Raw genomic sequence first — 27473 nt, forward strand, 5'->3', positions numbered from 1 at the left:
TACGGTCCCTCAAAAATACCCGTATATTCCGTGTTGTTAAATAAAAAGCATTTTAATCCGATTGGCTGCCATTTTCTCACAGAGTTATAAAGTATCAGAGTGCAATACACCTTCCAACCAGTAGGGTCAGGTAGTAAAAGCATGAAGAAAATGGCCACCAATCGGATTTAAATGCTTTTTTATTGAACAATACAAAAGATACATGTATGTTTAAGGACCCGTACAGAATTTTAACATCCGTGGCCATTAAGTGAGCACTTTATATTTGAGATTTGAACGTTAATGTAGATGTACCGAGCGTAATGGATATAACGCAAAAAAAGGCTGAAGTTCAGCCATGACGCCCGTGACGGAATGCGGAAGTAATCTGTAATGACGTCAGGGGCTTGGAAAAGTCAAAGAAATGTCCCGTTCTCAACAAATACTCATCGAAAAATTACCAAAATAATATAGAAATGCTCAGAATATTGTTGTCAGGTTTTTGTGGGTGGTGTGTGCTCTGGTGCATTTCAACCAAGTCTCTTAGCTCACGTTGTGTGTCAGTCCAATGTATTATCAATGGAACGACTAAGAAGGCGCATGCTGCCTTTTGAGGAATTCTATGAATGTCTATGAGTGACCCTGGAAGGCGCATATTATCGTCGGGGGCGGACTTGGACGACACATACTGCCTTCCTGGGGTTCTGGCAAAAAGGCAACATGTGCCTTCTTCGGGGTGAGACTGTGTTGCACTGGCATACTGTTGATGTTAAAGGAGACATCCGGGTATTTTAAGTGTTGTCTTTGATGTGTCGCAAAGCACTCACCACGATAGGAAAGCCCATTGAGTTATTCCCAGATTGTCCCCTTCGTCCCGTCTAACGACCCCCGCCGTTGGCATAATGGGAGCCCGTGGAAAGCAGAAATTCGCCTATTTTAACAAATGCAAAGTCAGTTTTTTTTCTCCTAGTACTCATTGTGGAGTCTCATGATACCCTAACAGGCGCTGAAAGTCCCGACGAGCTAACCGCTAATAACAGAACGAGCTAACGCTGGCTGCTAGTTTCTCTCCCAACCTGGCAACTCGGTGTTGCCAGGCAGAGAAACAAGCAGCCAACGTTAGCTCATTCTGCATTAGCGGTTAGGTCGTCGGGACTTTCAGCGCCTGCTACTGCGTCCAGCGCCTGCCCACACTTAAAATGCCCGGATGTCTCCTTTAATTGTTTCTTTGTCTGACCACATTTCATACACTCCATTAATCCATTGTCTTTCAAAAAAGTTTAAGTGTTTTTCTCCTACAAGGAATTCAAAGCGTGTTTTGACATTTTCATGGAATTAAGACAGATATTAAATATCCAGGCTAGAAGTGTGTTAAACTCTTTGAACCTCGCAGCATCATTAGGTAAGTTCATCTACAACAACCAAACACAAAGTGCCGAGAGACAAATCAAGCACATAACATGCGAGCGAGCGACATAATGTCAGCCTGAACATTGCAAAATTCTGTCTGTCTGTCTGTCTGTCTGTCTGTCGGTCGGACGGTCGGACAAATTGCTACAACAGTCATTTTGGGGCATAAACTAGAAGCTGAAGGATAAGTTAAGTCTTATAATGATGTACCCTGCATGTTCATATCATGTATACTTTACTTTAGACAATTTTTCAAATATATATATATATATATATATATATATATATATATATATATATATATATATATATATATATATATATATATATATATATATATATATTATATTTTTGTAAATAATAGCCAATTTTACATCGAAGTGCCCAGATGTCCCTAGTGCCCGTAGGACTACGCTACTGTATTTTAACATCAGTCATAATGTAACCTCGGTCCCAGCCTCACTCATCTGCGAAAAGAAGAGCTGGTCACGACCTAAAGCAGCGAGTGTCTAGGAAGTCCTGAGTGGACATAGTTCCGTTTCCCCCGGAAACGATATTTTTTGACCAATCACAACACTCGTTTCATTCACGGAGAATGTTAACAGATTTGTAAAGCATCAACGTCATTTCCTTGGGCGGTACTTCCGCAAAATTCAACCATTTCCGGTTGTCAACTTCCTAGACAACCAACATCGCAGGTCTTGCCCAGGGTGGTCATAATGGGGGTAGCCTACTTGGAGAAGCAAATATTTTCTGAGGTGTTACTCAGTGTAAAAAGGTTGAGAACCACTTATTGTTTTCCAGAGTTGGGTCGACTACTTGTATGATTCGTCACATCACAGTTTGGAAACCAATCCTGGGCCATTTTTAAGACGTGTGTTTGGTGGGGATCTTTTATGTTTAATAGCCTTAGTGTACAATTGGCTTTACACAGAAACATCCGGTAAAAATGATTTTACTTTTACTCATAAAGTACATTTCAGAGCCTGTACTTTTTTTTTACTTTTATTCAAGTAATTATTTGAATGAGTACTTCTACTTTTACCAAAGTAGTTTTTTACACAAGTAATTGTACTTCTACTCAAGTACCAGAATATCAGTACTTTTCCAATTTCTGATATTAACACATTTTAATTATAGCTGTCGTCCTCACCTGATCCAATCAAGGACAGGACAGGTACCACAATACCACAAGTCTTGTGCAACATATTAATGTGCGTGTCATCCCCACACTTTACCAGTTACTAGAATCACTCAAACACATTCTTAATATATTAGATTATTTTTCTCTTTTACAAAATATGAAATGTGCAACGGACATGGACACGTTTTGCCACAGATTCTCCATGTACAATATGTACATGTTGATGACATGTTGAATTGACTTTGATTCATAAGTATAATATGTTGAATTTACTTTGATTAATACATATATGTGTTCAATTTCTTAGTGGAATCAAACAATGAGAATGATTGTAGAATCTTACAACAGAAGTTGTGAGACAGCATATTATTTTCAGCCTCTATGGATAAATCAGTATAGTTTTCATGTCATAGTGTATTATTCTCACTCTCCTTCTTTTAACAATAACCTGCATTATCTTTACTGTAACCCTACAGTCTGTCTACTGTCTACACACAAACAACACAAACAACACTTCCTCCTGTGTTCACTTCACTGTGATTTTAAAGTTCTGTTTGAACACAACATTACAGTATCATAATAATAACTCTAATTATGCATTCAAGGAGTTTCCTATTTCATTACTTTTTATATTCTCTAATAAGTAGTCTAGTCACCCATCACTCACTCAATATAAACAACATGCAGCCCAAGTTAAATATAAATATAAACCCTGTTGTGCTTTTCTTCCATGTTTAATGTAAGTCTTACCTGTGTTTCTATAGACCCCTTAACAGACGACGTCACACTGATAAGAACCAGTATGCGTGCAACCAGTATGCTCTTAATGAAACCCATTCTATCAGGTCTCGCTAGGACGCGCCTCACTAGCCAACACACAAGAGGGGGTTGGGGGTGTACTGAAACCAGCGCACCCCGAAACAACAGGTTGAGAATTGATTGCGTGAAACAATCACCTGTGCGTCCAGTCTCAATGTTGGTAAACAAATAATTGGTCTATGGTTCAGTCTGAGGCCTTGGCTACACGTACATGGATCTTTTACTAAACGGATATTTTAGTCCTCCGTTTTTAAAAAGAATCCCTGGCCACATGACAAAGATAAACAAAAATCCCTGTCCACACGTAGACGCAGAAACGCATCGATCAGCTGCAAGTTTCAATTTTATATCAGATTTTATATTTACATTTATTTTATAATTATATATATGAGGGGCCGAATACAAATACATTTGTAATCACATGTTAAGGCCCAATACTGCAATAGCTGCATTATTTTAATAGCATACGTGAACATAAACGAAAACAACATTATTAGGGCGCAGCTGCAGCGCAAACAGTAGCCATGGTTCACATGACGCTGTCGAGTCTCTGGTTTATAGTGCTGTTCGTTTTTTTTTACATTGCCAACTCACATGTACATAAACGTTCAGATTTCAAATATAAAGTGCTTACCCCTGAGCCACGGATGGTACAAGGCAATCCGGACCGTGATAAGTACCCTTATCTCCCGTATTGTTCAATAAAAAGCATTTTAATCCCATCGCCGGCCATTTTCTTTTTCTTTTATTTTTTTTGGGTACTGTATCAGAGTGCAATACACCTCCCAACCATTGGTGTCGCATGTAGCCCCCACAGTCAAATTAGCCAGAACCGGCGTGCAACAGACCTGCCAATCGGGCTCAGCCCTATTGGCATGACTGGTAACACGTCGGACTGGCGAGTGGGAGCCTCGGGTTCAATCCCAGCTCACTGCGTTCCACTACAATCTGGCGTAGTCGGCAGGACGAGGAGCGTAATATCCTCGCGTGAGGGACATGAGGGACGTCGCGTACGGTGGTCCACGGCGTGAAGTGTGAAGCGCGAGGACGCGCTCCAAAGATCGGGGGGGTGATTGTAGCCCCCACAGTCAAATTAGCCAGAACCAGCGTGCAACAGACCTGCCAATCGGGCTCAGCCCTATTGGCATGACTGGTAACACGTCGGACTGGCGAGTGGGAGCCTCGGGTCCAATCCCAGCTCACTGCGTTCCACTACAATCTGGCGTAGTCGGCAGGACGAGGAGCGTAATATCCTCGCGTGAGGGACATGAGGGACGTCGCGTACGGTGGTCCACGGCGTGAAGTGTGAAGCGCGAGGACGCGCTCCAAAGATCGGGGGGGTGATTGTAGCCCCCACAGTCAAATTAGCCAGAACCGGCGTGCAACAGACCTGCCAATCGGGCTCAGCCCTATTGGCATGACTGGTAACACGTCGGACTGGCGAGTGGGAGCCTCGGGTTCAATCCCAGCTCACTGCGTTCCACTACACATGGTTGAAAGCATCGGACAACATTTGGAGAAAATGGCCGGCGATCGGATTAAAATGCATTTTATTGAACAATACGGGAGATACGGGTACTTATCGTGGTCCGGATCGCCTTGTAACGTCCGTGGCTCGGGGGTAAGCACTTTATATTTGAAATCTGAACGCTTATGTACATGTGAGAGTTGGCAATGTAAAAACATCGAACACCACTATAAAGCAGGGACTCTCTGCACCATCATGTTTCAGGGCTGAGTTTTACTTCATCGATTCATTCCATGGGCGGTTGTCCCAAAACTCCCCGCCCCACGCACCTTTTGAGCGGGCCACCCGCGGCCGCTCCATGGTCGCTGGATTTTGACCCGGGGCGATTGTGTTTTAGGACGACAGACCCCACATTCAATCTGTGTGCGCGCCGTGTGTTCTACTTGGCGCAGAGAAAGACGGTTTTCGTCACACAGTGAATGAGCTACTTTTCCCACCACTGTCTTATTATTAATTATGACATTATTTTGCCATAAATGAGCGTGCCTTGTTTCATAGACTGTTAAGTGTTGCTCTCTCTCTCTCTCTTCATTTATTATTATAATGACCATGAGCGGTCCGGTGTTTATGTATTATTATATTATTTATTATTATAATGACCATGTGCGAATGCGCGATGACGTCATCGTTTCTCAAAATCTCCGGATTACATGTCCACACAGATCCACTGAAACGCATGTTTTGGAAAACCTTCACTTATTTATCCGTTTACAAAAATATCCGTTTTAGCGGCCAAAAACACCGTTTGCGTGTGGCTGAAAGGCCCAAACGCACACAAAAATGTCCGTTTACAAAAAGATCCATGTACGTGTAGCCAAGGCCTGAGGAGAAGGTCTTGTACTGTAACTGAACAGTGAACAGGTCTTCATAGATCTCACAGCTCAGGTCTCCTACCTGTCTATAAAAGACAACACATTCTCAGGTGAGATTTTGATTGGTTTAGAACCGTCAGGTGTGTCAGGTGCATTCAGGTAAACATGATGTCTTGTCTCAGAGGAACTAACATGCTGGAAATCATGTAAGAATTTAACTAGATATTTTGTACTCTTTATGTTGACATATTTTCATATCATCATTCATAACAGGAAGTAAACACATCAATGTGTTTACCTGCACTGATTTATTTTTATTATTTTTTTTGTCTCCCCTCCGTGGGGGGCCCCAGGCTGTGTGGGTCTCCCCTCCGTGGGGGGCCCCAGGCTGGGTGGGTCTCCCCTCCGTGGGGGGCCCCCAGGTTGGGTGGGTCTCCCCTCCGTGGGGGGCCCCAGGCTGGGTGGGTCTCCCCTCCGTGGGGGGGCTCCAGGCTGGGTGGGTCTGCCCTCCGTGGGGGGCTCCAGGCTGGGTGGGTCTCCCCACCGCGGTGCTTGCTGCTTATGATTGTATAGTTGATTAAACACAGAGTCCATTTGGTTACAGAGGACTTTTGGGATGAAGAAAAAAGAAAAGAAAAACCTCCGACATCTACACTTCATGGAGAACATTTTATGAACCAAATGAACCCAAATAAAGTAACAAAAAAAAAAAAAAAAACTAACAAACCTGGTAAGAAAAAGCACATTCTCGGACACGTGCACGCGGCATGTGTCCGGTGTCCGCTCTGCGTTCTTGAATGTCATTTCCAATGCCAGCTCCCCTGAGTGACATTAAATGACAGACGGATATACACTACTATACAGAACATCATATGAACATTTTAGAAATGAAGAAAATTAATGAAAACATATGTACAGTAAAAGTTTTTTTTCAGGGGGCTGGGTTAAGACCCTTCTTTATCATTAACTATACATTAACAGCTTAAGTCCTTTATACTTCATCATACGATGAATATAGCAAAAAAAATAACTGATCTACAAGCTCAAAATGTGTTGCAATGCCACACGCTGTGAGCTTGTAGATCTGCTATTTTCACGGTCTTGAAAAATTGGGGGAAAAAACTGTTCTTATCCTAAATCAGTGGTTTTCAACCTTTTTCATGGCATGGACCCCTAAATTGATATATTACATTTGGCCGCGGACCCCCATCTGAAAATGTTTTGTGCCAGGGACCCCCAGAAGCAAAGATTTGAGTTAAAAATGTAAAATGTAAAAAATATATATATATTCAAAGATATGCACACATTCAAGTTTTTTCAAAAATAGCAGATCTACAAGCTCATAGCGCGGCACTCGGTGCCGCGCTATGAGCTTGTAGATCTAAAATGATTGTGACGCTATGTTAACTCATTTAGCTGGGGACCCCCTGGTACCCCCCCCAAGGACCACAGGTGGTCCCCGGACCACTGGTTGAGAACCACTGTCCTAAACAGAGAAAGCCTGGTTAATGTGGTTAAACATTCTAAAGTATTATTTATTATTCTGCATGATGCATAATTTAACTTTTCATGTGTTAAGTATATTTTGATTAGGCCTGTCACAATTATTATATAATCATTTAAATGCAATTATTTCAGATAATCACAATTATTATATAATCATTTAAATGCAATTATTTGAGATAATCACAATTATTTTACATAATCGTCATAATCCATGTTGAAAACTGTTCAACATGGAACTGTTCATTCATTTTCAAATATAAAAAAAGCAAAAAAAGCAGATCTACAAGCTTACAATGTGTCACAAAGTGACGGGTTCTCAGCTATTTTTGCTATTTTCCCCTTTTTTCTATGTATAAAATGATGAAATATGAAGTTATTTGTCATATCTGTCCTGTGCGACTTTTGTTTATGAAACCTAAAAGTTAAAAAGAAGTGTAAATTTGTATTCATATGTTCTAATGTTCAACAACAAAAACACAGTTAAATCATTACAATTATTTGTGTGACAATTAATGGTCAAGTGAAATGTCATAATCGTGACATCCTTCATTTTGATCCTAATAGCTTGTACTTTTACTTGAGTCAAATATTTCAGTAAATGGTTTCAATGTATTTATTATTTAGTCACATGATCTTGTTAATACTTTTCATTGGTTCAATATTCATAAAACCCACAGACTCACTTAAACACTTTAACTTTCACTTCAAATATTGCCGATCTACAAGCTCACAACGCGTTGCGATGCGACACGTTGTGAGTTTGTAGATCTGCTATTTTTGCTACTTATGTGTGACACTGTAGTATTATGAAGTTATGAAGTAGGGTATTAATTACCCTAACCCCAAAAAACAATTACCCTAACCCAAAAAACAAAAAAGTTTAAATATGGAGATATGAGGTTTCTGCCCGACAACAACGATATAACTGTATAGAAGAAAAATTCTTCAATGTCAAATAAAATAGTTAGATAGTTAGTCCAGCTGTATCTCTCTCTCACACACACACACACACACACACACACACACACACACACACACACACACACACACACACACACACACACACACACACACACACACACACACACACACACACACACACACACACACACACACACAGTTCCCGTGTCGTCTTATTATATAATGAGTAAGGACCAACAGTATGAGGGTAGGGTTGAAAATGGGTGAAGTGCTCCTTTAACTTCAGCTGTGTTTACCTGTCAAAATGTCTGCTGTGAAAAGATGAATATTACTGATGGATTTCACTGCTGATAACAGTTTTTGACAGCTACTGTTTGTACAGCTGTTATTGTTGTTGTTGTTGTGTTTGTTTTAGTGCCCTTGTTGTTTACATCTGACCCCCTGACCTCCCAACAGTCTCTGCCTGATAACATCCCAGAGAGACGTGTCTCTACTAAAAGATTTTGATATCAATGGTTTCAGCATCACCAGCCTTTCCAATACAGAAATATGGGTAGAGTTTGTCAGTGAAAGTGTCTTTATGAGTGTAGATGTGAGTCATGTCTTCAGGGTCGTAGAAGGACACCTCCCCCCTGTCATAGTCCAGCTGAACTCTGATCCTCTCAGGATTCATCTGCAGTGAGATGGTTTTATTACACCCATTACTATAGCGACCATCCTTCTGCTTTAAACACCAGATTCCATATTCTGGTGAGACATATTTATTTCCCTTCCTATCACCAGATTCTTTAGCCACACCTATAATCCAGACAGGATGGTCGCCAACCTCTACCTCCCAGCTGTGTTTTCCTGAACTGAAACCCTCTGAACCCAGAACATCAGCATCATTAGTGAACCTCTCTGGATTGTCAGGAAGCTCCTGCCTTGGTGTCCATCTCACACTGGTCAGGTCTTCAGACAGACAGAGCCAGGCGGATGCTGTGTTTGGGTCCAGAATGACAGGAGTGAACTTGACCCTCTCCTTCATCTTCTCCCAGACTGTGAAGCTCAGGTTTCTCAGGTGTTTGGCCACGTCTATCAGAGCTCCTGAGTCCAGCTGTGGATCTGACAGTGTACACAGGACTCTGGCGCTGGTCTGAGTGTGTTTATAACTGCTGAGAAATGACACATTGTGTTTCTGCAGCTCTTGTTCTACAGCAGATATGCTGTCTGAGAGAGAGGAGATCTGCTCCTGAATGATCTTCATCTGTCTGCTGACAGTCTTCTCCTTCTGCTCCTCTTCCTCCCTCAGAGCTGCCAGTCTGGCCTCCTCTTCCTCTGTCAGGATCTGGTGGAGCTTTTCAAACTCTGCTCTGATCTGTCTCTCTGTGACCAAAACCTGCTTCTTGTTGTGTGGAACCACTGTGTTGTATCTAGTTTTAAAGTGTTTGTATTTGGTCCTCTTGTCCTTTAGAGTCCTGAGGTCAGACTTCATTTGGCCCTTCAGGTTGTTGACTGCTTGTTCTATAGGAACCAGCTTGTGACCAGGGTGGTGAGAGGAGTCACAGATACGACACACAGCTCTCTGTTCTTCCTCACAGAACTGTTGAAGCTCCTCTGGATGTTCACAACTCAACACCTTGACTTCCTCCTCAGATGACTGTGTGGTTGGGTCAGTTGAATGTGTGGATGGAGGGTTGTACTGTAGCTTTATCTTGTTCTTTGTGATAATGTCTGTAGGCTCCATGTTGATCCCTGGAAGAGAAGAAAGAACATTGTTTATTAACCTTTTTCCGCATTGTAGTAATAACACTGAGCCACTTTCAAGCTGGTGTCCCTATTTTGAGCATGCCAGTAGCCTATAGGTGACATTTTTTTAAATAGATAAAATAGCAGATTTACAAGCTCACATTGCGATGTAAATCTGTTATATCCACGGTTGGATGAGACAGAAATTCCCCTGCCCTATTCTGATGTGGAAAATGTGTATCACCTAACATTTTCCCTCTTTGTGCTCATCACATTTCATTTCAGTATTATTAAGGGACCAAGGCCGTAGTCATGAGTGTGCATACAAAGTTTTACACAGATCGGTGCAGTTATAGTTAAAAATACGAATCGGCCTGTTATAGCGCCACCATGGGGCTGATTTGAAAATGAACGATATAGTATGATACAGTATGATAGGATTTCAATATTTTAATTTAATTTAATTTGATGTAATTTAATTTAATTACCTTTGCATCCAGACCCAGCGTCTGGAAGTATCCCCGCTAGATCATTCCTGTTGATCTTCTGCAGGAGTTTTCTTGTAACGTCCACAGCTCTATCAGGATATGTTTGTGTTATCAAATCTACTGTTTGCTGCCTGGTTGCATTTTCCAGCCTGCATTTCGGAATGGAGCCATCGGGGTCCTTTTCCAGGAGCCATTGGAATAGCTTGAAGTCATCAGCAGTAAGATCCTGAAGGATCCCTAACAGACGTTCGTGTGCCATCACTAATTAAAGGCTGCAAAGAAGATTCAGGATCTGAAAAGAATAAGATGTCAGAACAAGTTAAGTATGATATCAAACCATTTATATAGACATACACTATGTCATCAAATCTGTCAGATATCAGGTGATCAGGTCATTCTTGTTTGATTTAAATATTGTATATCAACAACATTATCTGTGAATTGACACAAGACCCCTCAGAGAAACATGTGTATGGTTGTAGGGGCGTGTTGTTCAATTGAGATTATAACAAACTAGAAAAAGTGCTCCTCGGAGCACAGGTCTCCACCAGGTCAGGTGGTTATTGTGGTCTAGCAACGTTTGGGATTCGCCAACCAGGAAGGAAATTGAATATGAAAAATTGGACGGATCCGTCTTGATCACCTTTATAGAGATAATGTGTAGGCTACCGATTTGCATGATTTTTTCAAAAATAGGGGTGGCGCTATAATATGGCAATGTTAAAAGAGTGGCATTTGTTCCTCAACGTAGTGCGAATGTGTGTGCAAAGTTTCACCGCAATCGGACGCTGCGTTCATGATTTCAGCGACGCGTTGTGACCATGTAGATCTGCTATTTTCAGAGCACAAGCCACAGCGCAACCAAACATAAAATGACTTGCCTTTTAGTTCTACTAGATCTCCTGTTTAACATTAATTCATTTGTTTCATTATTATATTCAAATGTAACATCATGTTCTTTTTGCACTCTCTTAATGCTCTGTGTTAATGTCTTAATGTTTTATGTTATACACGTTGAATTGCCATGTTGTTTAAATGATATACAAATAATCATGCATTGCCTTGACTATGTCCATATTTTACAATCTATGTTCAGTGTTCATATCCGATCTAGAGTCCGCCTACTGTATCCTGTAATTTCCACACACACATACATGCACTGTTTCCGTATCCTGTGTAGACAGGATATACAAACTGTAAAGATCCCAGTCATACCATGTGATTAGGGAGGTGGCTCTGTATCGTCTATGATATATATTTATACAGAATGTGTTTTTTAGATGGGATTGTATTTGCAGCCTCTTTGGATAAATTAGTACTTTTCATGACATGGTTTATTATTCTCACTTTCCTTCTTTTGTCAATAAGCTGCATATATCTATACTAAACCACAGGCTGTCGACACACAGACACTTCCTGTGTTGCTTGTATGTCGACGGACTGTGGTGTTTCTCCATTTTAAAATTATGTTTAAAATACAGCACTACCCTATAAAAATCTTAATAACAGATCTTAATGGATGTAATTCATATTTTGTTGTATTTGAGGTACTTTCTACATCATTCATTTTAAGTTGATGTACATAATGATAAGTTAAACTCCCTCACAATTTAAACAACACACAACCCAGGTTGAATTTAAATATTCTGTTCTGTTCGTTTTACATATTTTACATTCTAAGTTCATAAAGTCTTACCTGTTTATATGGTTCTGTCTGAGGAGATGATGTGTCGTGTCTCAGTGCAGGTTTGGTTCAGTAACTGACAAGTAGGAAGTGTTCATATCACCGTATACACTTCCTCTCTGTAAAAGGCAACATATTGTCACTTAAGATTTTGATTGGTTTAAAATGTTGACGAGTCAGCAGACATTATGGATGTTGCCTAACTGTCCATTTTGATCAGAATGGTGTTTGATGACGTGACGCACCATTTGGAGGGTTTTATAGGCGTAACCTTTTGAGGGGGAAACCAAACAGACAAAAAATAAAATAAATACATTTGTGTATTTATTTACAAAACTTAAAAGCTGACTAGAGAAAATGTTCTTAGTTTTAGTCTTTAGTAAAAATCTTAAAAAATATCAGATCTACATGCTGACAACGTTGTCTGCATGTATCTGATATTTTTACTATTTTCTGACCTTGTTGAATCTTGCCCCTGACAAATCCATACATTTAAAAAAAACTAAGAAATTCAAACTAAACTAAAAACCAATAACCTTGGTTTGTACAGAGCTGTGCAGAGATGGTGGTTGCAGAGTGACAGAGATGGTGGTTGCAGAGAGACAGCCGTTTGCCAGGTTTGTGGTTTAGCTGCTAGACACGATGTGCAGTTTCTCTGTGTGACCACATCCTCTCCCCTACAGTTGCCTTCTGCTCGAGGGTCCCAAACTATTTTTTTAGATTTAAAAAGATCTTCAAACATATATATATATATATATATATATATATATATATATATAGGCAAAACAATATCATTATGGCAGGTAAATCTGTTTATAATAAATCACAATAAAAGTATAGGATTAGACAATGCAGCAAGTGAATAGATTAATGGGGGACGACACAAGAAAAATCTAGATGAGTGACATTCAATCAATGAATTGCTTATTAAACCTTGTAACTGACTCTAATGTCACTGATGATTTTGGCCTCCTGTGTTATGTATGTGTATAACCAGCAGGGGGAGCTATAACGCCAACATTTAAAGAAAGCAGAAAGCTGAGTGGAGCTTTTGTTAAACAGCTTTTTAAATCAAACTCCTCACTGATAGAGCTGCAGGACAGTATGACCTGTCTCATAACCACCACGGAGGAAAGCCTGGCTGCCTCACCGTCCGACGTTGCAGTATAAAGCTTTAAATCATACACACACACACACACACACACACACACACACACACACACACACACACACACACACACACACGTAGCAGATATGTATCATGTATAAATGTAGACATGTTTAGGGTGATGCAAGAGTGTTACGACCCGGCCTATCACACACACACACACACACACACACACCCACACCAACACACACACACACACACACACACACACACACACACACACACACACACACACGCTAATAAACAGCTTGAATGTGGGAAAAGTGAAAAATATTGTTCCTGAGTGTCTGCACATGGTAATGATCGCACAAGTTCAGATCAATCGCTGAACCCACTGAGGAGAAAAATGTAGACAGACAGACAGACAGACAGACTCCTACAACTCCTGGGGAGGCGTTGTAGGACTCATACACCTTCCTGCTGATGAAGGTGTAGCAGAACACCATGGGAGCCAGCGTGCCCCAGAACACCACCTGGACACAATAGAAAGCACAACAAAGTGTGAGTGGTAAGCTAGATATCCAGCCTTGCAGACTCCTGGCTGAGGATGAACAAGGTCCTCCCTTTTAAATTAAAAACGTAAGTTTAAAAAAATATGTATCATGTACCCACGTGTACGTGTGAGATTGTGCTTGTCACACCCCAGGTTGGGTGAGGGTAGTGTATAACCCTTAGTACTTTCAAGTACTATTAGACATATTCGTAATGATGGAAAGTCTCCTTAGAGACCTGCTGATACTCTGAGCACCTCTCAGTAGACTGACCAATAGTGAACAGCTCACCCCTATATAGCCACATGGCCCCTCCCACCAGACAGACCAAATAATTAGCGGGTGTTCATAATACTGTCACTTCTGTTCGCTAGGCATAAACAGACAAAATCCTTTATGCACATTCCATTTAAACGGGTAGATCTCTGCTTTTGCCAAACTTGTAGATCTTGTAGAAACTTGTAATGTTCAGTGTCCTTCTTTGACACAGACAAAACCCCCCTGGACCCATGGCCAAATGGTTTGGCCCAATTTGGTCCCAATGAGTGGTTGCAGGTGTGTCTCCTGACAAACCTATAAAGTGACTTGAACCCCACCCTGACTCTTTTAAGATCCAGTAAAGAGCCACGGTCAGAGAGATGAATGATTTGTTTGTTAGTGTTTGAATAAAGAACCTTGAAGTATATTTAGTTGTCTGTTTGTCCACACAACCTAAGAATTGTGCACCATTGATAGGCCATGTGTCGTGACAGCGTGTGGTCACACTGTCACAGTGCTTATCGAAAATACACACCTTATTTACATGTGGGTGTAAACAAGCTTAGTGAATCGGGCCCTGAAAACGCCTTTTTCTTTCACTTGTTTGCAATCATGTTACTTCAGCATGCTTTAACTTACAGACTCCATTTAAACTTTAAAAGGTTGAGGTATATTATGACTTTAACTTTTTGATCACTTTTATACTTTTGAAGCATCAAAGCACATCTCTGGATGTGCTTTGATGCTTTGATCAGTGGATCTCTCAGTATTTTCAGCTTTTCCAATACACACTAATGGTGTTTGCTAGAAGGGAGAGATAGGGACACAGGAGGAATGTTTTCGTAAAGTCACTGCGGCCACAGTTATTACACTACAGATGTTTTTTACATCACCACGTTCACACGGGTCTGCTCTCCCATTTAATCCACAGATCTAAGCTGTGTGAAGTATATATTTTGAGTTCAGACCATTGATGTCAACCCATGTTCCTCTGCACTGTAGCAATTACAGTAGTACACCTGGTGATGGAGATCACAGTCAGAGATACCAAGTCAAAGAGAGCACTGCTTGGGATCTTGACAGCTTGTACTTTTTATTCTATTATTTTTTTGTCTTGAAGCGAGCCCACATTGTTTCTTCAGGAACAATATGTTCTAGTTCATACATGGGCAACTGGCGGCCCGGGGGCCACATGCGGCACCCACATTCACTTAATGCGTGATCGGAATGGTGATTTCTGGTTCTGGTTCACAGTAATTGAACATCGGCAAGAATGTTAGACAACTGATTACATTTAAGCCATTTATTTTCCATTGCACACATGAGCATATGTTTGGGCAAGGAGGTGATGAGGATTCAGTTATGTTTTTTTATTCAGTGACGCATAACCAAAGGTTGGCTGAGACTCCCAGGACAAGAGGGCTCTCATGTCTGGTCTTGCTTGATTGATTGATTGATGTACTTTATTTAGTAAGACATGAGAACAACAGTACATGGAAGTACAAATTCACAATACAAGGTCTACTAAACTGGAAGACTCATAAAAGCACAGAGCTTGTTTCAAATGAGTTCAGTTTGCTGCTGTCAAAGTGAACCGAAAGGCAGTTTATATAGAGCAAAATAATCAGATTTGAACTGGGGACCCGCCAAAATAATCAGATTTGAAATGGGGTCCCCCCCAAAATAATCAGATTTGAACTGGGGACCCGCCAAAATAATCAGATTTGAAATGGGGTCCCCCCCAAAATAATCAGATTTGAAATGGGGTCCCCCCCAAAATAATCAGATTTGAAATGGGGTCCCCCCCAAAATAATCAGATTTGAAATGGGGTCCCCCCCAAAATAATCAGATTTGAAATGGGGTCCCGCCAAAATAATCAGATTTGAACTGGGGACCCGCCAAAATAATCAGATTTGAAATGGGGTCCCCCCCAAAATAATCAGATTTGAAATGGGGTCCCCCCCAAAATAATCAGATTTGAACTGGGGACCCGCCAAAATAATCAGATTTGAAATGGGGTCCCCCCCAAAATAATCAGATTTGAAATGGGGACCCGCCAAAATAATCAGATTTGAAATGGGGTCCCCCCCAAAATAATCAGATTTGAACTGGGGACCCGCCAAAATAATCAGATTTGAAATGGGGTCCCCCCCAAAATAATCAGATTTGAAATGGGGACCCGCCAAAATAATCAGATTTGAACTGGGGACCCGCCAAAATAATCAGATTTGAAATGGGGTCCCCCCCAAAATAATCAGATTTGAAATGGGGTCCCCCCCAAAATAATCAGATTTGAAATGGGGACCCGCCAAAATAATCAGATTTGAACTGGGGACCCCCCTAAATAATCGTATTTGAACTGGAGACCCGCCAAAATAATCGTATTTGAACTGGGGACCCCCCACCCACTTGTACATTTAGTTTGACTCAGTTCCACCGATATTGTGAAAATAGTCGAACTACAATCTACGAGCTTGTAGATCGGCTATTTTCACAATGTTTCCTCTTTCTTATGTAAAATTTGACAATCTGGCCAATTTAGTAATAAAAAGGTCTTAAAAGTCATTAAATTGTAACTTTAGTTTTGGTTACTCACCCTGACACTGTATCATTCCATCCGATCTGCAAGACTTGTTCCACTCCAATGTGACTCCAATTTAGGTGGCATTTCAAATGCTTATTCCTTCATTATCCAATTAAATAAAATAAAATAACGTTTTTTACAGCTGTTTTCCCCATAGCTTAGAAGTGAAACAAATGTTCTATTTGCTCTCCAAGCACAGCATTGACTTTATGAAGATTTTTGACAACGACTAAAACTAAAAACATTTTCTCTAGTTAGATTTTAAGTTTTATTAATAAATACACAAAACTGTTTCGGTTAATTATCTTTTTTTTCTGTCTGTTTAGTTTCCCCCTCAGAAAGTTACGCCCATAAAACCCTTCAACTGGTGCGTCACATCATCAACCACCATTCTGATCAAAATGGACAGTTGGACAACATCCATAATGTCTGCTGACTCTGATAAGGTGTTCCTACTTGTCAGTGTCTGAACCAAACCTACACTGAGACACGACACACTTCTCCTCAGACAGAACCATATAAACAGGTAAGACTTTATGAACTTGGAATGTAAAATATGGAAAAACAACAGAATATGTATACTGTATGGTAAATGGTGCATTTATATAGCGCTTCTATCCGAAGCGCTTTACATTGATTGTGCCATTAACCCATTCACACACACATTCATACACCGATGGCGGAGGAAACCATGCAAGGCACCAACCTGCTCATCGGGAGCAATTAGGGGTTCAGCGTCTTGCTCAAGGACACTTCGACACTAACTCTAGGGGAGTGCCCCAGCCCGGGATCAAACTGGGAACCTTGCGGTTTTCCAGTTCACTCTACCCGGCCACTCTACCCCTGAGCCACTGCCGCCCCTTTGTATATTCAACCTGGGTTGTGTCTTGTTTAAATTTTGAGGGAGTTTAACTTATCATTTATGTACATCAACTTAAAGGGCAAGACCACTTTGGTAGAGGTTTGGGTTGTGTAGTTAGCTTGCCATGATGTAACTCCAAAGGTGGACAAGAAATAAAAAAAATAATTGCTCCATTGAATAGAAATTGATCATTCAAAGTATGCTCCCCATTGACTTACATTGTAAGGATAAGGATACTTCCTTTTAACAGGTCGTTCACGAAAGTCCTTGCGGTCTTGTTTCCAATGAGAACCTGTGAGCAATTAGGCGTTAAGAGTCTTGCTCAGGGACTAATTTCATTTCATCGACACATATGCTGGCCTGGCCTGGAATCGAACCTGGGGCAACCAGGGCCTCTGGCTCCCTAGGCGGGCTCACTAACCACTCAGCTATGGCAATGAATGTGTGTGTGGAAATGACAGGATACAGTAGGCGGACTCTAGATCAGATATGAACACTGAACATAGACTGTAAAATGTGGACGTAGGCAATGCATGATTATCTGTATAACATTTAAACAACATGGCAATTCAAAGTGTATAAAATAAAACATTAAGCATTAAGACAATAACACAGAGCATTAAAGGACCACTTCACCCATTTTCAACCTGTCTTCATATAATAGGTCATCACTAATGCTCATGATAATATGGAGCAGTTTTTGTCCACTCAGTCTTTTTTTTTTTTGGTCTCAGAGGAGGGCTGTGGACAGTTCATAAACCCGTCTACCAGTGACATCATCGATGGGGAATCCAAGCTAATAGAAACTACAGGCTTTCTATTCCTGGAAAGTTAGCATGCTGTAATGTTGTTCTCGCCTAAATAAAAATAAAAATAAAGATTGAAATATTGAAGAAGAAAAAAAAACTTCCTAACGATGATGTCACTGGTAGACGGGTTTATGAAGTGTCCACAGCCCGTCTTATGAGACACAGACTGAGTAGAAAAAAATGACACCATTTTATCAGGAGCTTTAGTGAGGATCTATTATAGCCTATGAAGATAAGTTTAAAATGGGTGAAGTCGTCCTTTAAAAAGTAAACTTCTGGCTCCGCCCCCTCAGCCAAAAGTACACCTTGCCACTGATCACATGACCTCAATCAATTATCCAGCTCTAGGAAACATAGAAGGGGGGGTGGGGGGGGGGGGTTCTAATTTCCACACAACAGCTTTAAGGTGTATTAAAGACATAGTTCAATGTTGAAAAGTGGTATTCCCCTTTAAGAGAGTTCAAAAAGAAACATGATTTTACATATGAATATAATAATGAAAGAAATTAATTAATATTAAACAGCAAAACAATAATTAAATTACAGTGTATTATAAAACTAAATATATTGACAATTTCGACTAGACTAAAATGTTAGTGAGGGACGAGTGGAGAAGAGATCCAGTAGAACTAAAAGACAAGTCATTTTATGTTTGGTTGCGCTCTGGTTTTGCACTCTGAAAATAGCCGATCTACAAGCTCACAACGTGTCGCGCTGCGACGCGTTGTGAGCTTGTAGATCGGCTATTTTCAGCGTGCAACCAAGTGTAAAATCTGCCATTACGACGCCATCATGACCCGCCAAAATACATTTTTGTCGACAAAATCAACTGTAGATTTAGTCGACTAAAATCTTACGATATTTAGTTGACTAAAACTAAAACTTTTCAGATGACTAAAACTAAATGAGATTTTATTCAAAAGTCTATGACTAAAATGTAATCAAGATTTGCTGTCATTTAACATTGTTTCTTGCATAGTACCGACTCCACTTTTCTTTCTGTCTGACTTCGTCATTCTAATCAATGATGGACACATTAACGGTCAAAAACCTCATAACTCCACTTGAGCTGTATTTGGGTAAAGTGATGATGATAAAAGGACACATTCAAGTATCTAACACTGTATTCAGAATGAATTACTGAATACATACAGTACTAAAGTAGTGAAAATAGCCGATCTACAAGCTCACAACGCGTCGCATCACACCGCGCTGTGAGCTTGTAGATCGGCTATTTTCACTACTTTAGTATGTATTCAGTAATTCCTTCTGAATACATTGTACTTTAATATGATGAAGTAGGGCATTCATTTATGGAGACAAAACAAATAAAATGTAAATATGGAAATACAAGGTTTCTGACCATTTTTTGTTTTGTTTGATTGATTGATTGATTGAATACTTTATGAACAGTAAACAAAAAACATATTAACCCAATTAAAGCCCTCAAGGCTTGTTTCCTTCTATATTGTCTTCAATTCATCAAGACATTTAAAGACAAACAATAATATACATTAATAAGCAAAACATCATATATACAAGTAGTAATAAAAAAAGAAAAATATGTGTAGTAAAATATTGGGGGGTGGGTCATCTCGGGTGATTTGGTTTAACCACTTAACACCTTATTAATGTGTTTTGCGACAAATAGCTAAAATAGCGGATCTAAATGCTCACAATGTCATATTTTGTCAGCTTGTAAATCGTTATAATTATAAACAATATTCCTTCTTCTCTTCCAGGGATCAACATGGAGGCTAAAGATATTATCATAAAGAACAAGACAAAACTTCAAGCTATTCTAATGTCAAACATTCACTTTGTCAGTGAGTGTGTTTTTGAAGAACAGCTTGTGACGGGCCGTGAATACAGCGACCTGAAGAGCATCTCTCTGCCATCCAAGGCAGCCACTGAACTTGTGGACAAAATGATTTTCAAGGGTGAAACAACTAGCAGGTCGTTCCTGCGTCTGCTACAAGACACACAACTAACAGACGTGTTTCCTGATCTGAAGGACAGGAAGAACCTGATGGACAAACTGAAATGTGACATTGATTCTCTACAGGACAAGAGGGAGAAATGCAAGGACACTGAAAATAAATACAAAAAAGTGGTTCCACACAACAAGAAGCAGGTTTTGGCCACAGAGAAGCAGATCAGTGCAGAGTTTAAAAATCTCCACCAGTTCCTGACAGAGGAAGAGGAGGCCAGACTGAAAGCTGTGAGGGAGGAAGAGGAGCAGAAGAAGAAGACTGTCAGCAGACAGATGAAGATCATCCAGGAGCAGATATCCTCTCTCTCAGACAGCATCTCTGCTGTAGAACAAGAGCTGCAGAAACACAAGGTGTCATTTCTCAGCAGTTATAAACACACTCAGACAAGCGCCAGAGTCCAGTGTACACTGTCAGATCCACAGCTGGACTCAGGAGCTCTGATAGACGTGACCAAACACCTGAGAAACCTGAGCTTCACAGTCTGGGAGAAGATGAAGGAGAGGGTCAAGTTCACTCCTGTCATTCTGGACCCAAACACAGCAGCCAATTGTCTCTGTCTGTCTGAAGACCTGACCAGTGTGAGATATACAGACACATGGCAGCAGCTTCCTGACAACACAGAGAGGTTCACTAAAGGTGCTGATGTTCTGGGTTCAGAGGGTTTCAGTTCAGGAAAACACAGCTGGGAGGTAGAGGTTGGCGACCATCCTTACTGGTTTATAGGTCTGGCTAAAGAATCTGTTGACAGGAAGGGAAAGAAATATGCCACACCAGAATATGGAATCTGGTGTTTATATCAGAAGGATGGTGTCTATAATAATGGGTGTAATAGTAAAACAATCTCAGTGCAGAGGAATCCTGAGAGGATCAGAGTTGAGCTGGACTATGACAGGGGGGAGGTGTCTTTCTACGACGCTGAAGACATGACTCACATCTACACTCATAAAGACACTTTCACTGACAAACTCTACCCATATTTCTCTATTGGGCCGGCTGGTGATGCTGAAACCATTGATATTAAAATCTGTCAAGTAGAGACACGTCTCTCTCAGATACAGACTTATGGGAGGTCAGGGGGTCAGATGACGCCTCTAAACAAAAAAAAAGAATGTAAGCAGCAGTGAAATCAATCAATAATATTCATCTTTTCACAACAGACATTTTGACCGGTAAACACAGCTGAAGTTAAAGGAGCACTTCACCCATTTTCAACCCTATCTTCATACAGTTGGTCCTCACTCATTATATAATAAGATAACACAGGAACTGTCCATGCTGACACACCTGTGTGTGTGTGTGTGTGTGTGTGTGTGTGTGTGTGTGTGTGTGTGTGTGTGTGTGTGTGTGTGCGTGCGTGCGTGCGTGCGTGCGTGCGTGCGTGCGTGCGTGCGTGCGTGCGTGCGTGCGTGCGTGCGTGTGTGTGTGTGTGTGTCTGCTTTGTGTTTATGAATGAAACATGGATCTGGAATGGAACTTGTAGACAGTGTCTGACAGTGTCTTATTGACTAGTAGTGATCTACAAACTCACAACGTCAGTGAGTTTGTAGATCAGCTCTTAAACCTGCCGTCTCTAAGGGAAGATGAAAGCCTGGTTAATATTTCCTGTTCAGTGTGCACATCCGGTTTAGAGCCCGCCTACTGTATCTGGTCATTTCCCCGATACATACATCAACAAAAACAATCTGTTTCCGTATCCGTTCTGTGTGTGTGTGTGTGTGTGTGTGTGTGTGTGTGTGTGTGTGTGTGTGTGTGTGTGTGTGTGTGTGTGTGTGTGTGTGTGTGTGTGTGTGTGTGTGTGTGTGTGTGTGTGTGTGTGTGTGTGTGTGTGTGCGTGTGCGCGTGTGTGTGTGCTTTGTGTTTATGAATGAAACATTGATCTGGAATGGAACTTGTAGATGGCCGAGTGGTTAAGGCGTGACCTGTATCATTATGAAGGCTCTGATGAATACAGGACTTTTACTTGTAATAGGGTATTTCTACATTGTGATATTTATACTTTTACTTAAGTAACACAATTGGAGTACTTCTTCCACCACTGATAATAGTGACTATTCAGATCATAGATTATCTCCCCACCTGCAGTACATACAGTTATAGAAAGAATGTGTTCTGTGGTCTAATATGTATCATTTTGTGGGTCTGTGGTCTAATATGTATCATTTTGTGGGTCTGTGGTCTAATATGTATCATTTTGTGGGTCTGTGGTCTAATATGTATCATTTTGGGGGTCTGTGGTCTAATATGTATCATTGTGGGGGTCTGTGGTCTAATATGTATCATTTATTTTGGGGGTCTGTGGTCTAATATGTATCATTGTGGGGGTCTGTGGTCTAATATGTATCATTGTGGGGGTCTGTGGTCTAATATGTATCATTGTGGGGGTCTGTGGTCTAATATGTATCATTGTGGGGGTCTGTGGTCTAATATGTATCATTTTGAGGTCCTTGACATGAAAATGTTTGAGAATTGTTTTCTACAGCAGTGGTTTTCAACCAGTGGTCCGGGGACCACCAGTGGTCCTTGAGAGAGTACCAGGGGGTCCCCAGCAAAATTAGTTCATAGCATCACAATCATTTTTAACCACTTAGCTTAGGCTATTCAAAAATAGCAGATCTACAAGCTCAAAGCGCGGCACCGAGTGCCGCGCTATGAGCTTGTAGATCTGCTATTTTTGAAAAACCTTGAAAAACTGTGCATATCTTTGATCATTTATATTTTTTAAAGCGAAAATTAACTGATGTCTTTGCTTCTGGGGGGTCCCTGGCACGAAACATTTTCAAATGGGGGTCCGTGGCCAAATGTATATCAATTTAGGGGTCCTTGGCATGAAAAAGGTTGAAAACCACTGTAGGAATCAAGGCTTTCTCCTGTGTGATGCTGACCCCTAGTGGACTTCATCACTGAATCATTCTCCTACATCAGACAGACATAATTAGGCTACTGAACAGAATCATTTATACGGTGATATAAAAAACTATCTGAAATACACACTTGAATAAAAGTATCTATCTATCCGTCCGTCCGTCCGTCCGTCCGTCTGTACTGTATGTCTGTCTGTCTAAATATCACCCATACTACATCACTACACTATCAAATGCAATTGGTTTTATTAAATATACTGATTGAAGTATTAAAATAAATGATCTGATATTAAATGTATCTAAATTGAAAGTAAACCAACCAATGATCCATAAATAAATATGTAATTAAAGTAGCGAGAGTAGTTTTACTTAAATACCAGCCCTGAATGTATACTCTGCAGTATGACAGTGTCTTACTGACTAGAAGTGATCTACAAACTCACAACGTCAGTGAGTTTGTAGATCACTTCTTAAACCTGCTGTCTCTGAGGGGAGCTGAAAGCCTGGTTTATATTTCCTGTTCAGTGTGAACATCCGGTTTAGAGCCCGCCTACTGTATCTGGTCATTTCCCCGATACATACATCAACAAAAACAATCTGTTTCCGTATCCGTTCTGAACCGGATATGTACACTCCTGACTGAATGTACTCCAGTCTATTCTCCGCCTCCAAACGTTGTGTAAAGAAGGAGCAGACATGTTGTGATCATTCTAAACCACTGGGAGGTTTGATGGAATCATTTGAAAACTATGAGAGTCACGTGGACAAGTGTTTAAAGATACAATGTATTTTATTTAGTTAATTGAGACCGTTGGAAAATAAAACAGTTCAGGAAAATGAGTGATTATTGTATGTACACTGTGACCTCTCCTTCTTTAATATACTCCTTGCCACCATGTGACTCACCTGTTGAAAACCGTTGTGTCTCCATTACAGGTTGTTGTTTCTCTACAGAACAGATAGAGAGAGAGAGAGGATTATCATCATCAGGGAGTTGATGATTGATTGATTGATTGATTGATTGATTGATTGATTGATTGATTGATTGATTGATTGATCGAATACTTAATTAACAGTTTGCAACAACAAAAAAAGCACAGAGGTACAGATCCATACAAAAGGATGCTAACAGGATAAACCCAAGAAAGCCTTAAGGCTTGTTTCCATTGAGGTCCTGTGTACTCAATTCATCGGGAAAAACTCGAAGTTTAAAGTGAATTGGTAAGTGTTGATATTTAAACATTCTTTATACATTCCAAAGGAAATGTTTGTGAAAATCTCATTTTAAATGTTTCCTGAACCGTTATGTGTGTTTATAGACTTTAACACTTCCTGTGTCTCACAGCTTCTGTTGTAAGAGTCTGAAATCATCCTCGTTGTTTGATTCCACTAGGACAGGGGTCTTCAACGTTTTCAGGCCAAGGACCCCCTAGCTGAGAGAGAGAGATGAAGCAGGGACCCCCTACTCTATATTGTATAAAATTGTGTTTCAACTTTTTCTTTTTACTTGGTCTGCTCTTTTTTCCCTCTACACTTATACTTCTTTGGCAAAAATAGCAGATCTACAAGCTCACAACGCCTCGCAGCGCGAGGCGTTGTGAGCTTGTAGATCTGCTATTTTTGGTTCTCATCAGAAAAGGGAGGCTAGGGTTCAAGTGGTTAAGGTAAAAAAAAAAATCATATCACACAAAGAGTTGGCGGACCCCCTGTAGTAACTCTGAGGACCCCCTGTTGAAGACCCCTGCACTAGGAGATTCAACATATTATACTTATGAATCAAAGTCAATTCAACATTTAATATATTGTCTCTGTCGGGTGGAAGTCTCATGTCCCAAACCGTTACTTCTCAGGATTCAAATTCAAAAACAGCAAAAGTATCAGATCTATGAGCTTGTAGATCTTCTACTTTTGATGCTTTTGTGTGACGCTATAGTTTGATCAAGTAGGGCGTTCATTTACAAAAAAACACAAACATATAGAATATGGAGACAAGAGGTTTCTCCCCGACAACAAGGATATGTTATATTATACAATATTTGGTAACTCTTTAACATTTGACTTAAGCCTATGTACTAATCCCTAAGCACTTACACATGTAGTGAAAATAGCCGATCTACAAGCGACATGATGTGATTAATTGGCACAACGACTAAATTGTGGAGAAAAAGGGGGTGAAAAAATTGGCTACTATAAATAAAATAATTCAAACAAAATTAAACAATGTTCCTTATTGCAGTGGTTTTCAACCTTTTTCATGCCAAGGACCCCTAAATTGATATACATTTGGCCACGGAGCCCCATTTGAAAATGTGTTGTGCCAGGGACCCCCCAGAAGCAAAGATATCAGTTAAATTTTCGCTTAAAAAAATATAAATATTCAAAGATATGCACACTTTTTCAAGGTTTTTCAAAAATAGCAGATCTACAAGCTCGTAGCGCCACACTTGGTGCCGCGCTACGAGCTTGTAGATCTGCTATTTTTGAAAAGCTTGAGCTTGTAGATCTGCTATTTTTGAATAGCCAAAGCTAAGTGGTTAAAAACTATTGCGACGCTATGTTAACTTATTTCGCTGGGGACCCCCTGGTACTCCCTCAAGGACCACTGGTGGTCCCCGGACCACTGGTTGAAAACCACTGTCTTATTCAATCCTTCTTCTCTTCCAGAACATGGAGGCTACAGACATTATCAGACAGAACAAGACAAAACTTCAACACATTCTAATGTCACACATTCACTTCATCATCCAGTGTGTATTTGAAGAAAAGCTACTGGTGCGTTTTGAATACATGAAGCTGAAAGCCATCTCTCTGCCATCCAAGGCAGCCACTGAACTTGTGGACAAAATGATTGTCAAGGGTGAAACAACATGCAGGTCGTTCCTGCGTCTGCTACAAGACACAAAACTAACAGACGTGTTTCCTGGTCTGAAGACGATGCCATGGTACAACCCTCCATCCACATCTTCAACTGACCCAACCACACAGTCATCTGAGGAGGAGGTCAATGTGTTGTGTTGCGAACATCCATTGAAGGATACACGTTTCTGTGAGGAAGAACAGAGAGCTGTGTGTCGTATCTGTGACTCCTCTCACCACCCTGGTCACAAGCTGGTTCCTATAGAACGAGCAGTCAACAAACTGAAGGACCAACTGAAGTCTGACCTCAGGACTCTAAAGGACAAGATGAACAAATACAACCACTTTAAAACTAGGTATAATAATGAAGTTGTTCCACACAACAAGAAGCAGGCTTTGGCCACAGAGAAGCAGATCAGAGCAGAGTTTAAAAGGCTCCACCAGTTCCTGACAGAGGAAGAGGAGGCCAGACTGGCAGCTCTGAGGGAGGAAGAGGAGCAGAAGGAGGAGATCGTTCAGATCATCCAGGAGCAGATCTCTTCTCTCTCAGACAGCATCTCTGCTGTAGAACAAGAGCTGCAGAAACACAATGTGTCATTTCTCAGCAGTTATAAACACACTCAGACCAGAACCAGAGTCCTGTGTACACTGTCAGATCCACAGCTGGACTCAGGAGCTCTGATAGACGTGGCCAAACACCTGAGAAACCTGAGCTTCACAATCTGGGAGAAGATGAAGGAGAGGGTCACGTTCACTCCTGTTATTCTGGACCCAAACACAGCATACACTTATCTCTGTCTTTCTGAAGACCTGACCAGTGTGAGAAATACTGAGAGACTGCAGCAGCTTCCTGACAATCCAGAGAGGTTCAATAATGGTACTGATGTTCTGGGTTCAGAGGGTTTCAGTTCAGGAAAACACAGCTGGGAGGTCGAGGTTGGAGACCATCCTTGCTGGAATTTAGGTTTGGCTAAAGAATCTGTTGAAAGGAAGACAAATTCATATTCCTCACCAGAATATGGAATCTGGTGTTTAATGCAGAGGGATGGTGTCTATGATAATGGGTGTAGTGACACCATCTCACTGCAGAGGAACCCTGAGAGGATCAGAGTTCAGCTGGACTATGACAAGGGGGAGGTGTCCTTCTACGACCCTGAAGACATGACTCACATCTACACTCATAAAGACACTTTCACTGACAAACTCTACCCTTATTTCTCTATTGGAGAGGCTGGTGATGCTGAAACCATTAATATCAAAATCTGTCAAGTACCAGTGATGGAAGAAATGCTCAGGTCTTTTACTTAAGTAAAAGTACAAATACCACAGTGTAGAAACACAATTCTGAGTAAAAGTGGTGATTCACGATTAGGACATTTCAGTAAACAATTAATTGTCACACAAATGATTGCGATTAACGGTTGAACTGTGTTTTTGTGACATTTCTTTTTGGATTTTAGGCTTCATAAGCAGTGGTTGCACCTAGCTGATCTGACTAAATAACTTCAACATACAAATAAATTACTGACGTATTTAATACTTTTATCTACTAAAATTATAATAGCTGATG

At 40.7% G+C, this 27473-nt stretch overlaps 3 protein-coding genes across 3 annotated transcripts; 2 read left to right on the plus strand and 1 right to left on the minus strand.

Annotated features, from left to right (window-relative positions):
- Nucleotides 1-8308: 8308 nt before the first annotated feature.
- LOC311034821 (E3 ubiquitin-protein ligase TRIM35-like) lies at nucleotides 8309-12126 on the minus strand. Its single transcript, XM_084042839.1, has 3 exons — nucleotides 12032-12126; nucleotides 10336-10627; nucleotides 8309-9853 (listed from the first exon to the last, which is right to left on the minus strand). The coding sequence occupies exons 2-3, from the start codon at nucleotides 10592-10594 to the stop codon at nucleotides 8613-8615; spliced, it is 1500 nt and encodes a 499-aa protein (XP_083898965.1). The 5' UTR covers nucleotides 10595-10627; nucleotides 12032-12126; the 3' UTR covers nucleotides 8309-8612.
- A 7816-nt stretch (nucleotides 12127-19942) lies between these two features.
- On the plus strand, nucleotides 19943-24010 carry LOC311035172 (E3 ubiquitin-protein ligase TRIM35-like; the record flags this gene model as incomplete). The annotated part of the gene is made up of 2 exons (XM_084043251.1): nucleotides 19943-21217; nucleotides 23984-24010. The coding sequence occupies 2 exons, from the start codon at nucleotides 19943-19945 to the stop codon at nucleotides 24008-24010; spliced, it is 1302 nt and encodes a 433-aa protein (XP_083899377.1).
- Nucleotides 24011-25714: 1704 nt separating this feature from the next.
- On the plus strand, nucleotides 25715-27211 carry LOC311035173 (E3 ubiquitin-protein ligase TRIM35-like; the record flags this gene model as incomplete). Its single annotated transcript, XM_084043252.1, has 1 exon — nucleotides 25715-27211. The coding sequence occupies one exon, from the start codon at nucleotides 25715-25717 to the stop codon at nucleotides 27209-27211; it is 1497 nt and encodes a 498-aa protein (XP_083899378.1).
- Nucleotides 27212-27473: the final 262 nt, after the last annotated feature.

Source organism: Gymnoscopelus microlampas, assembly GCF_963454915.1.
Source record: "Gymnoscopelus microlampas genome assembly, chromosome: 19".
Classification (NCBI taxonomy): Eukaryota; Metazoa; Chordata; class Actinopteri; order Myctophiformes; family Myctophidae; genus Gymnoscopelus; species Gymnoscopelus microlampas.

What these genes read in the sequence shown, in the direction of transcription:
- LOC311034821 (XM_084042839.1), bottom strand. Translation starts at nt 10,594, where the DNA reads ATGGCACACGAACGTCTGTTAGGGATCCTTCAGGATCTTACTGCTGAT. An exon ending in CGCTGGGTCTGGATGCAAAG is followed by an intron (nt 9,854 to 10,335) that starts GTAATTAAATTA and finishes CTTCTCTTCCAG; the next exon opens with GGATCAACATGGAGCCTACA.